General features: G+C 40.6%; 1 protein-coding gene across 1 annotated transcript; it reads left to right on the top strand.

The window, feature by feature from the left end:
* Positions 1-453: 453 nt before the first annotated feature.
* LOC149016870 (protein ACTIVITY OF BC1 COMPLEX KINASE 3, chloroplastic-like) lies at positions 454-12976 on the top strand. Its single transcript, XM_089152845.1, is given in 6 exon segments — positions 454-636; positions 722-949; positions 11769-12104; positions 12338-12583; positions 12585-12657; positions 12660-12976. Coding segments are annotated over 6 exon segments (1296 nt in total). The 5' UTR covers positions 454-540.
* The last annotated feature ends 793 nt before the right edge of the window (positions 12977-13769 follow it).

Genomic DNA, 13769 nt, shown 5'->3' with positions numbered 1-13769 from the left:
TGTTCGAACTCTCTCTGTCTCTCTTCCCTCGTATCTCTCTTTAGACCTTCTCTTTGCTTTTTGGTCATTCTCTGCCTCGTTTTAGAAATCTCTCCATTTGGTCACTCTCTGCCTTGTTTTTCCTCCCTATCCTCCCTTTTCTCTATTCCTTTCCCCCTCTATCGTTTTTGGACGCTCGTCACGCCCCACGTCTCTACGATGGGTAGTATCGAGTTACAAAACCTGTTTTGGGCCTTTGGCCATTTTGTCATGCGACCCACGCCTTCTGCTCTCGTCTGGTGTTCTTCCTGTGGTGATGGTTGCTCTTACGTTATCATACACCGTCGATTACCCGCCGTCGCCGTCGCCGTCGGTGTTGATGATTTCAGTGCCAAGAGGTTTATGTACGTGGAGAGCCAGAACCAAAGTCCTGCCACGCGCAAAGACCGGTGGAGGCGGCACCCCCCGCCCGCAGGAAGAGATAGAAACGGCAATTATGCCATACAGGTCGTGGATGTTGGCTCTCGTTCTGCCCTTTCCGGGAGGGACCGTACGAATGATATGCAAGCTGAGGCTAGGGCTATGGCTCGTGCAGCCAATGCCTCCATATATAGTCCTGAACTTCTTGCCCTCAAATACAGCTCTCGACCAATCAAGGTATCGTCTCTCAGGTTTTTGGTAGCTAGCCAACTATTTAGATTAGTCTCCCTCTATTATTAGCATTTATTATCTTCTTTAGTAGGTTTTGCGGCGGACCTTGGAGATCTTCTTAGGTTTGGGTTCGTTCGCTCTTAAATTATTGCTGGATGAAAGAAGCGGTAACCTTAATCGGAATAAGCGTGTACGAGCCGCTGAACCGAGGAGGATTTTTACGAGACTAGGTCCAACTTTTGTCGAAATCGGCCAAGGCTTGTCGACGAGGCCCGATATTTGCCCACCCGAGTACCTCGAGGAACTTTTCGAGTTACAGGTGTGTCTCTTCAATAATATAGTTGCTTATGTCTAGTAGTTATCTCTTGCAGTTCCTGTCTTGAGCTGGTGCAATTGTCGAATAGCCCATTAATGAATGACATATAGATCATAGATCCAAGGTCTCCCTAAGATGATATGGGCAACATCCATAGCCAGGACGTCACACCAAACTCTATCCTTATATTCTGCAAAATCTAAAGGGACTAAATATCTCAGCCTAACAGGAATGGTGGACTGGTCAACCCAAGCAACCCCGTGAGGCTTTGGGGGGCATCAGTTTAAGCTCCATGCGGGACAAAGCATGGTGTGCCACCACATTCATACAGCTCCCGCTGTCAATAGCAACATAATAGTTCTTTCCCTAATGGCAAGTATAGGAAATAAAATATTAGTCCGCCACTAGTTATCATCTTTGCTCTTGGGTTGCAATTACCATGCAACGCACAAACACCCAGATGAGAAATATCGATAACCTCAGGCTTGTCGTCAGGTGGGGTTTTTGGGTCCATATACCTCAGAATTCCTAGTCTAAAGTATTAACTTCTCCATCAACCTCCTCATCATAGATATCCTTTTTGTGGACACCTCATATTCACCATTCTGATCATCCTTAGATCCCATGTAAAGGTTTGGGTTGGGGCACCTCTAGCAACATGTCCAGCACCTTGACAGTTGACATTTAAAACACCTCACTGGACCGGCTCCCTAGACTCCCTTGTCCTTACGGTCAACTTGCTTGGGCAAGCTACTTTGTGGTTTTGGGCTGCTTGTGGGAGGTTGAGGTCTCCTAAAGCTAGCATCCCTGTTTAGGTGTTCCTCCTTTGGAAGGAGGGTTTCAAGGTCTTCTCAACCTCCAAGGCTATCCTAAAGGCTTGGGGAACATCATGCACCAGGTGGGGTGCTATGTGTAACTAGATCTCGTGTGGAGTCTAGTTAGGAACCTAGACAAATTCTACTCTCAATCTTCACGAGCATAGCTCCTTATTTTCAACTCATTGAACTTGGCCATGTACTTAGTGATTGATAGCCTTCACTGCATTAAGGCATTTATTTCATTCAAGAGTTGTAGCCTATAGGTGATATGTAGAACTTTCCTTTGAGCCTTTCTTGCATTTCAACTAGGACACGGGTTCTTGCCCTAGATCATATGCCTGAGATATGAAATCAGTTCAGAAGTCTTGTGTTGCCCCAGTTAGCTTCATCTTAGCAGAACTTGAAGTAGACCTCTTCTGACATATCATTGAAGTTAAAGACCCTTTTCATATACCTTATCCAATCAAGTAGGACTTCGGCGTCAATTATACCATCATGGGACGGCGCATCTATGTTAGTGAGGTAAACCCAATTTTAGGGTTGGGGCTTCTGAGAATTTCCCCTAAAACTAAGTGATGTAAACCCAGTTTAGGGTTAGGGGTAGTTGTGGAATTTCCCTAAAACTAAGGGTTGCCTAGGAATTCTAGCGAAGAGAAACATTGCTCTAGAGCTTATAGGGTATTCTACATTTCTAGACATCCAGATCCTCTAGAGGTGGAGCCTCTGGAATCATTTATGCTCATCGATCTCATAGAGCCCACAAAGCTCTTTATATCAGCTGGACAGTAAGACCCATATGATTACATGTCCTCTGTGCTATATTCGTGCTTTTTCCCCTTCCCATATGATGGCGTGTCCTCCGTCCTTCGTGCTATATTCATCAAAACATTGGGGCCTTTAGATGCAGCTCCACCGTGGTTCAAATCTTGTGTCACATGGGTGAACTGACTCTCACCCATGTATCTCGATGGTTGTCCTCCCCATCCCTGAGTCTCAAGTACTGGTGGTGGTGGTGGCGGCCTCTCCTTATGATCAGCTGAATCCTGATCATGAGGTCCAAAATCATCATCATCGTCATTGTTGTCGTCCTTGGGGGATGCCTGAGTTGCATAATCCTTGGTGTTAGACTAGACAAGTGGAAGCACTATGGGGGGGGGGCACGAAGGGACAGCTGGGCCCCTGTATGTGCCCCCCCATTGTCCAAGAAGTCAGCCACATCAGCTCCCATTTAATCTGTGATATATCTATTGGGACAACCTCCCTCATCTAATAACGGCTCTCCACTGTCCATGATCCAGTCAACCACTGGGTTGTCATCATCATCTACCTCGAAGATGTTAGCTAATTCAATCATGTTACTCTCTTTGTCCATCCCTTGTCTAATATGATCCTCCCTTATTTTTATATTATAGTGTATGTAAACGAGGTCCTATACACGCTTCACACCCAATTGATTGCGCCTCTTTGAGTGGACGACGTTGAAGGTGCTCTAATTTCACTTACAACCAGTGGCAGAACATGTATGGGAGAGTACTTTGCATGCAATCATACTCAAGTGGGGTGAGTCACGACGAAATTGCAATCACCATTCAGCTGCAACAAACATAGACTTTAAGTCATTTCAATACTTAAGTAACTAACTGAAAGATAGAACATAACTAATTAAATATAGAATGAATTAACTTACCCCAGGGGTGGATTCTCGTCCTAATATGGCCACAGAATGACCAAAACTCCTAGTGGCATCCCTAAATGCCTACATCTAATATATAAAGTAAAAATCAATTATTGGGTTAATACTTAATAACTTAGTATAAAACTATGAATTGTGAATATAAAATCATAATCTCATGTCCATAAGGATGATTGCTTGTTTAGATGGATCCGGTTCCATCTTCTCCACTACAGTTTGTTTGGACGGCATCTATCAAATCTTGCCTCATCCCAAGCATGTCTTTGTAATGGTACTTGGGATTTATATAGTATGTTGTGTAACAAAAAGCAAAAATAAGAGGGAATAGTGTGATAATATAATGAAAATTAAATTGATTACTAATTTTAGCAACTCACTAGCCTTATGTAGTGGATGTTTCAACTGCTTTTCCCATCTATTTTGGATGATGTCAAGGATTTTCTTTTTGCCTTGCGGGTAGACCTAAGCAACTTGCTACTTCATTTTATTTACTGCAGCCCTCATGTATGGTAGAGTAGGTCTTCTTTGCTGATCTACCATCCTCCCAGACTTAAACATCTTCACCACTATCCTCATATTATTCTAGAAGGTCTCATTGACTCATTAAGTATTTTCAATTGTGCTCTCCTTCCTCCTATAGATGAAGAATCCCCCACCCCTAGTTAAACCATTGCTTTGATGCAAACATGCTCCTAAGGCTAGTCTTCTTATTTTCAAAGCTCTGCAATGCAATCCAATTGGTAGCAAATGTGATTATGCCTGGCCTCACTAAGTCACCCTGAAACCTGTCCCTCATCATCTTTAGTGCATAAGTGTGGTTATAGATGAAGGTGCTAACTTGTTGGGCTTGCTTCACGGTCTTCTTCACAATCTTGCTGTGACCTATGTCCTTTAGCATTAGGTCAATGTAATGAGCAGCACATGGAGTCCAAAAGAACTTATATCTGTCTAGATAAGAATGTTCAAATTAGTAATGATTCACTGAACCATCAAGTCATCACCATAAAGTTATAACGTACATACGTAATATGTATTTAAAAATAAAATTAGTACCAGACGTGGAAGCATGTTTTGATACCTGGGGTTCTCTATCATCTTCAACCGAACTTTCTTGTAGCTGGAGCCATTATCAATCACAATTTGGACCACATTCTCCACTCCAACCTCTTTTACCACTTGCTTCAACAATTTTTAGATGTATTTTGCATCCTTCTTCTCACTGGATGCATTTACCGACTTGAGGAACACTGTCCTCCCATCACAGTTCAACATGAAATTGATGATGGACTATTTAGTGGGACTAGTCCAACCATTAGCCATCACAATCACTCCATAATGAGCCCACATAGACTTTAATCCATCAGTGTACTCATTGAAGTCCTATCTATGCCTAGGCAAATACACATTATATATCTCATGTGGGATGGGCCCTTGTACACCACTCCCAGCCTTGGCTCATTCAAGTCCTGTTTATGCCTAGGCAAATACATATTATATATCTCTTGTGGGATGGGCCCTTGTACACCACTCCCAGCCCTGACTATCTCCTCAATCATATCCCTGTTGTAGGGCCCTTGGGTTTATGTGCTTGGAATACTATGGTACATAGCCCATTTAGAGAAAGCCATCCCCACTTTCTCCATCACACTCCCCCACAAGTGCTTCAACTTCCTTTGCTTTTTCTCTAGCTTCCTAAATAGGGCCGGATTATTACGAAGAATCTCAAGATCCAGATCTGTAGCATGTGCTGCTGAAGCTCAGTCCTGTTGGGGCCCATGGGATAGGAATCTCCCCCTCACACTCTGACTCCTTGTAGGGACTTTGATGTATCCAGCCCCCAAGCAGCCCCAAGAGAGCCTAGAAGGGGTCCAAGCCCATCTGAAACAGGGGCCAAACAAAGGGGGCTGAAACTGACATAAGGGGCAAATGGGTCATTTTCACTCCTTAATTTGAGTAGGGTTAGGTCAGAATTATTTCTGAATTTTTTAGTTCTGTTTTTAAATTTAATTTGGAGCCTTAGTAAGTTTGTCTTGTTTCGTTTTTAAGAATCATTGAGTCATAAATTAGGAAAGAACTATTTCCTAATAAGGAGTCCTAATTTTAGGCACTAGTCTAGTAGCTTGGATGCTTGGCAACCAAGTTTCCTTTTTTGAGTCTGGGTCTTTTGCTTAGGCTATAAATAGCCTCTTTTGCATTGTAATTTTCAGATTGGATTAATGAATGAATGAATAGAGTTTGAGAAAATTTGACTTGGGAAGTCATGGGATCCCTGGGAGGGTGACTTGCAGCTGGGTAGGAGGATCTCCTACAGTCAACTTTCTTTTTCTTCTTCAAACAAGCTTTCAGAAATTCCAGCAAGCAATAACCTTCAAGTACAGTTCCATCACTTCCACAAGAAAATCAGATCGTCCCCCCCCCCCCTTCTGTCCGCAGCCTCCCCCTTCCCTTTCCTTTGATCTGAAACCCTAGAATCCTTGCCCCCTGCAACCGTAGCTTCCCTGCCCCGATTCCCCTTTGTTTGACTTAGAGTACTACCCTAACCCCGTCGCAGACCCTTGCTGCCCCTTCCCCTATTAAATCCTCCTACTCAAGCCCCTTTCTAAGCCCTAGGAACCTTCTTCTTTCTTCCCCACGTCCTCAATCCTAACCCTAATAGGATTCACCTATTCTTTCATCAATTCAGCCCCATTCCACCCTCAATAGAGTCGCCCTAGCCTGTAGGATTGACTTCTAACTTCAGTTTACCCATTACGGCCCTAGTTCTGGAGTTAAGGAGACCTACACTTCATCTTCTTCCTTGGAAGAGTTGCAGAAAATTCAAAATTTCCAAAAATTCCAGAAATTTCTTGCTGCTTCCTATCCCCATCTTCTCAGACCTGTTCTGGACTCCTGGAAACACAATTGCAGCACCATACCACCTCTGAACCTGCATCCACAGCCCTCTCCTCCATCCTAGCCGAACCCTAAGTTTCCCTCCAAATTCAATTCTTGAGCTAGGGTTTCAAACCTTGTTATTTTCAGACCCTTTTCCTAGAGTACAGCAGCCTTCTAGGACCCTTTAAACCCTAGCCAAATCCTCTGAGACTCCCTATTTTCTGCTGCAACTTGAATTAGAAGATCTTGTATTAACCCTAAAATCTGGGTTTACATCAGACTTGGGACCTGCCTGTGCCTCCCATACCTGCTGGCTCTCTAAAGGACCCATGATCTATAGCCCTCTGCTGCCTCCTTATCTCATCAATCCTCACCCTACTCATCATCATCGCCCTCCTCATATGTGCAGACTCTGTCAGGCTCACATCCATACTCTTGTGGCTCCTCTAGATCAAAGTCTTGCTCTCCTAGATCTGGGAGGTTATCTGGACAAGCATCCTTGAACTCTTCCCTTTATGTTCTCTTCTCTTTCCTCTTTTGTTTTCCACTAGCCAAGTACTGTGCCATTGCTTTCTTCACCTTTGAGGGCACCTTGGTGCATCCTGTGACATTTTTATCTCCCCTAGCTATATGAACCTTTGGTATAGTGGCCCCACCTTCTCCTATTTGTTTCTTGCAGTAATTACATTCACTCTTCTTCCCATCAGTTGTCAGTGGCCTCTTGTGTTGCCAAGCTAGGTGTGACATCTTTGAAAGAGAGTACCTGTTATAAGAAATACACATTAAGTGTCTTAAAAAGCTTGATAATATGCTCCTAAAATTACATACATGCTTCTAAGAATAATCTCATATTTTTAAATATAAAACAAAAATTAATTAGTATTTCTTAATATTTAAGTCATTTAAAAAAATATATACACCCTAAGTGTTTTAAATAGCTCCACAACGTGCTCCAAAATTTACGTACATGCTTCCACTAATACTCTCCTATTTTTAGATATAAAACATAAATTAATAATTTTTTTAATATTTAAATATTTTTTTTAAAATGATTTTAATATCTGTCAAATAATATAAATAGATAATTAACAAAAAAAAATTTGATTCAAGTTGAATCACAGCAATATGATGTCTAAAATTAAAAAATAGAAAATGTTAGGAAGTGCCTAAAATTAATCACCCCACTAATTGATAGATCAACACTCTAGAATAAATATACTTAAATTTGGAAGCACTCTAAGTAGATTTAAAGCACAAACAAAACAAAAATAAAAAAATGAGAAAGTTGGTTACTCACCTTGCAAGGTTGGAGAAAACCCACCAATGGAGGACCAAATCTAGTGTTTGAATGAAATGGAGTTTTACAAATCAGATGAAATGAGGGATGAAATGAGGGATGAAAGCAAGAAAAACCAAAAAAAATTCAAAACTGGTCAAAATATAGAGGGGCAAAACGACCGAAACAGGTGAAAATTCAAAATTCTGGAGTTTCTGCTTGAAACCAGTGATTTTATAACATGTGAAAGTAATTTTTCGGCTGAAACTAATCGGTACCAAAATTTCGATACATTTTGGCCGAAACATTTCACTTTAGGGAAATATTTTGCATTTCGTTTCGTTTTCAAAATTTCAGGATATTTCTGTTGAAATTTCACCAATTTTGATGGAAATTTTTCCATGCCACTAACTCAACAATTAATAAAAACAAATTCCTAAAAGATAGGAACATTTCTTGTAAAAGAATCTTATCTTATCCACAACCTAAATAATGGAAACCTACACAAACACAATCAAATAAGAATTTAAAATGGATAGGGGCTCTTCTAAAATTCTGGAATTTGGATTTTAGCAGTGAGAAAGGGCAAAAAATGCCCAAAATACCTTGGGCTAGGGTTCGGCCAACTTGTTTGGGTGGGCTTTGGGGCCCACTTTATTGTTTGGCCAAGGGGGGTCAATCTGTGTTCACATCAATTAGCAAGTCTTTGGGCATCAAATCCTCTATCATGGGGCTCAAAGTCATCACAGTTCCTATATAGGAGATGATTCCGAAGGGCCTGGTGTCCACAGGGGTCATGATCTTTGCCCCCACCTTTGCTTGAGCCATTTCCAAAGAAAGGTTTCCCTACTATCACCACCCATAGAATGGGGATCTTCAAGGTCAGGATCGGGCAAGGGTGCTCTTTTTTTTTGTGTGTGTGTTGTGTGGGGGGTGTGGTGTGGGGGAAGTTGCCTAGGGTGTGGGTGAGTTGTCTCCATAATGGCAATCCTATTAGAAAGGACCTAGAGGGTTTTGCTCAATGACTTGGTGATGTGAATTATTCCAAGAGTTCCATAGGACCTAGGGTTGATTCTCAGAGGCCCTAGGACCCCTAATTTGAACTTGGGGCATTTGGTAATTTTGGCAAAATCTTGGTGTCTTATATTTTGGTCCCAATGAGTCTTGTTTTTTATTTGGATCCTAGATCTATTGTTTTTTGTTATTTGGTAGTCCTAGTCTAGGTGAGATTCCTAGTTATGTTGGGACTTAATTTGAGTCCACTTTGATTCTCCTTTTTTTATTAGGACTTCATATCTACTCTTAAAATTTGGATTGGAGTCATAGTAAGTTATGGAGGTTCCTTGTACGAGTTAAAATCTTAGTCAATTAGTAATTCGAGTTAGCATTGGTTAGCTAGTTAGAGTTCCAATTGGTTTTCCACTTTTGGGTCCTTTTATGTTTTTTTATTTAAGGCTATAAATAAAGCCTCCTTACTCTATAATCATAAGTTGAATTAAATAAAATTTCGGAGTTTGAAGGAATTAAAGTCATGGCTTCCTTGAGAGGGCCACAGTGGAATTAAGAGTTCATCTTCTTCAAATTTCAGCATTCTTTTACAAGTGCAGCAGCCCTTAGCCAATCTCCAAGTAAGTGAACATCATCCCCAATCTCATCCCTAGCCTTCCCTCTTCTTCCGCCCCCCATTGCACCCTTCTTTTTTATTTTATTGAATTTTTGGACTTTTCTAAAGACCCAAATTTCTAGGTCAAATCTACACCAATCTAACAGTTAGATCAGTCCTGAACCTTAGGAACCGCATTTCCCAGCCCTAGTGACCTCAGATCCCAATTTGACCCCATTACGATTGTCCAATTTCAAGATATAATTATCTTCATGAATTTTCGTACTTCTCCAAGACCCTAAAAACAAGAACCTTCACATATTTCAATTTAGCCATCCAAACCCCTCAAACTTGGGGAATCATGTCCTTGTACTATTACTTGCATTCCCTCCAAGTTTATACCCATTCTGACATCTATAGACCCAAGCTTCCATCTCAAGGAATTTGTTCATATCTTCCACAGGATGGGTTTCGTATCTTTGAGATCCATAAAAATATATCTATCTAATTATAAAATACTCCACCTAACCTTACCCCTAGGAAATATTTTCTTCACAACCCATATCACGAAGGAACTCCATATCCCATGAATTCCCAAAACCCTAGAATCCCTAATTCCTCTCGAATTAAAAATTTCAAAACCCTAAGTGATAAAATTTACCCATAAAGGGTATTCTAAACCCTAATTGACTGTTGATTCTATTGAATAGGATCTAGAATGAACCTAAAATCTAGGGCAACATCTCTACAAGTTAAATCCTAGAGTTTGGTTCACATCACCTAGACCCTGAGGTTGTTGAGTGTTTTTCTTGGGCTTCAACTAGCCAGCAACTCAGCCTATGTCTTCCTGAGTACCGTCACTAAGTCCAGATCAGGATCCATGTTATGATAAGACTTAACACCACGAGTGGTCATGCACAAAATAACATGGATGGGGAAAGAGCTAAGGCAAATGGTGACCTAGGGTTTGCTTAGGATGTCTAGTTGGGCAAAGTAACTCGCCTTCTTGGCCCCGAGTTTAAGGATCTCTCTCTCAAGTTGTTGCTTCAGTGCTATTATGACCAGACAACCTAAGGAGGAAAGTGGTGTCCTCAGGATGATCTAGACACACTTATAAGTCTTGCTCTACTACTGATGAGTAGAACTGTAGAAATTGGGGCTGGGGTGAAAATAATGATAGCAGAGGCAAAGAAGAAGAAGAAGCCTGCTTGGAGCACTAGCAGGCTGTAGCATAGGAAAGTACAACAGTACGCTATTGTACTTACATTTCTGGAGCCAAAGTAGGCGGAGTAAGAATCTTTGGGAGAAAATAAGGTGCGTGGCGCTGGAATACAAGGCTAGTATCACCGCTGCAACTCCATGTTTCTATGGGATTCACTTTGGGTTCACTTGCTTGATTTCCCATTTTTGAGTTGTTCTCGAACTTTGATTTATTTAGTCAATTGAATCAAATTGACTTGTGAACTAGGTCTGAGAAGTATAAGATTGTTCAGATGTTTTTCACTGTACAAACTTCACATAAGTTTACCAATGAAAAGCTAATTAATAGAAAATTTAGAAATAAAAAAATAAAAAATAGATATTAAAACTAACAGGCAAATAAATTATACTGCTATGGCCCTAGGCATCACTAAGGACGCCAAGGCTATGATTTACTAAACAATGCGCGCACTTCTCTACTTAAAAAGGAAAAAAAGCATAACACTACTTTCCCCCCATATTTCTGCTTTGACAACTTTGGCTTTCATTTAGTGAAGTTTCTATCACCTTCCTGTACTCATTCTATGTTTACTCAGAACTCCTACCCCATTTTCCCTCCTTTCTAATTCTCCACACTAGCGAACTTCCACCTTTTTGTCTTCTCTGATAATTCAAAATCCCCAAATTGTCCTTGGACCTTCCTCCCCCTTCCAACAACACTCCTCTGGCAGCCCCCTATGTGTCTCCCCCTTCCTGCAGCCCTTGGCATCTTCCTCAGCCTACAGCCCGTGGCTTGTGACTTCCTATCATTCCAGCAAAGTAGAGAGGGAGAGTCATGGACGTGCAGGTGAAGGAGAAGGGTTTGGGTGCACAGGTAAAGCTTAAGGGTTCTCCAAACATTGAAGTTATGGCAGGGGTTTGGCCATTAAACGAGACGATGTTGGACTAGGTGACCTGGGTAATAGTTTTTAGTGAGAACCCCAGTAGAAGGGGTGCTCAAGAAGCCTGTGGGTAAAGGTAGCTAAGCAACCCTCTTCTGTGTTTTCATCCTTGTGTATTTCTATTTGTCCACATTGGATGATGTGCCATGTGATTTTGTATCAGTTGTATCCATTTTGTTCATTTTTTTTCCGCATGGTGTTTGATCATTTCTCTCTTAGATCCTTTTATTGTTTCCCACAAGGTCTTGGTGTTTATTTTATAACTTAAAATTTTGTGAAATATTTCTTTCTGCTGGTTTTGGTTGAAGTTTTGCTATTTTATCCTTGGTCATCATTGTAGATTCTTTGCTGAAAGTTTTAGATTATTGAATTGTTCTTGACCACTTCCCATTATAATATTTGCCTTTTGTTGAGCAGGATGCTTTGCCAACCTTCCCGAGTGCAGAAGCTTTTTCATGCATTGAGAAAGAGTTGGGATTGCCACTTGACTCTATTTACTCATCTATATCTCCATCTCCTATTGCGGCAGCCAGCCTGGGCCAAGTTTATAAAGCTCAACTGCGGTGTTCTGGACAGGTTGTTGCTGTGAAGGTACAACGGCCTTGTATTGAAGAAGCCATAGGACTGGATTTTTACCTGATCAGAGGTGTGGGTTTTCTTATAAATAAATATGTTGACATAGTCTCCAGTGGCGTTGTTGCTCTTATTGATGAATTTGCTCGTAGGGTATATCAAGAACTTAACTATGTCCAGGTATGTTTTTGTACGAAGTCTTCCCTTTTGTGGTTCATAGTTCAACTTTTTCTTCATTTCATATTTGAATGCTTTTGGTATAAAATATTCTTCTTTACCCTTCCTTTATTTCTTTTCTATCTCAGGCTTTAATTCTATTATACTTAATACCATGATGATATAGAATTCAGCAAAAAAATAATGGGTTTAGTATATACAAGGACTTCGACTTGTATTCAACATAACTGTGACAGTCTATGCGGGAGGGGCAAAATGCACGGAGATTTAAGAAGTTATATGCTGACAAGGAAGATGTTCTTGTCCCAGAAATCTATTGGGATTATACCGGTGGAAAAGTATTGACAATGGAGTGGGTCAATGGTGTCAAGCTAAATGAGCAAGAAGCAATTGAGAAACAGGGGTTGAAGGTCCTAGATTTGGTAAATGCCGGAATACAATGCAGCCTTAGGCAGCTTCTTGAGTATGGTTATTTTCATGCGAGACCCTCATCCGGGTAATCTCCTGGCGACACCGGAGGGGAAGCTTGCTTTTCTGGATTTTGGGATGATGAGTGAGACCCCGAAGAAGCTAGGTTTGCTATTATTGGTCATGTTGTTCACATGGTTAATCGGGACTATGAAGCTATGGCCCGTGATTATTATGCTTTGGATTTCTTGTCTCCGGATGTGGATGTTTCTCCAATTGTCCCGGCACTTAGAAACTTCTTTGATGATGCACTTAATTCAACCGTCGGTGAACTCAACTTCAAAACAATTGTGGATGGCTTGGGTGCAGTTTTATATCAATATCCATTCAACGGTGAGTCTGTTTACATGGCTACGATAAAACTTGCAACCTGGACCAATACTGAATATTTCTCACTTTGTCGTTGATTGAAAATTACATTTACACCTTCCGAGTTTGCAAACAATTATGTTACGTCTCTTGGAGTTTATTCTCTTACAAACGTCCGTGTGCTTTACCCGTTTGTTTTACCCTAAATCTTAATGTGAAATTAAAAAATAATATAATATACCTAAAAGTTAGTCAATTTTTTGTGTGAATCTAACTTTTTTGGGAACTAGGAGAGCTAGGGGCAGACTTAAGATAACCCTAAGAGAAGTGGTGAGAAAGGATGTGCATAGCTTATGCCTTGTATCTAGTATGGCCTCAACAGAGCCCGGGAGGACAAGAATCCATGTAGCCAACCCCATTTAGTTGGGAAAGCCTTGTTGCTGTTGTTGTAACTTTTTCTAGGAGACTTTTTAGAAATTGCTTAGAATTTTTTTTAAGACATGATTATAATAAATCTTGACATGATTATAATAAATTTTATAAAATAATAGACAAATTAAGTTTTTTATTTTTTTAGCAGTTTGAAATAAAGAAGGATAATACGGAGACTTTTGAAAATATAATACATGCTGACTCATCACTTAATCTTATTATTCTAACGATAGGGGTACGATTGTTATATGGTTCCAAACATAAGGGGGTGTAAACATAGAATAAATTATAGGGGTATAAACGTGATTGTATGTGAACACGGGGGGTGTAAATGTAATTTTCTCATTCTATGGTTTTATGTCAAATCTTTGGTTTTTCTGATCCCAGCTGACAATCATACAAATATACTGGATCTAGGTTCTCTCATAGTTCTTGTAGAGATTAACATTAGTGAGATAT

The sequence above is a fragment of the Hakea prostrata genome, chromosome 4 (assembly GCF_041222555.1).
Source record: "Hakea prostrata isolate BN-2017 chromosome 4, UWA_Hpros_2, whole genome shotgun sequence".
In the NCBI taxonomy this organism is placed as follows: Eukaryota; Viridiplantae; Streptophyta; class Magnoliopsida; order Proteales; family Proteaceae; genus Hakea; species Hakea prostrata.
The sequence above is the reverse complement of the archived record's forward strand: the minus strand, read 5'-3'. Positions and strand labels throughout refer to the sequence as shown.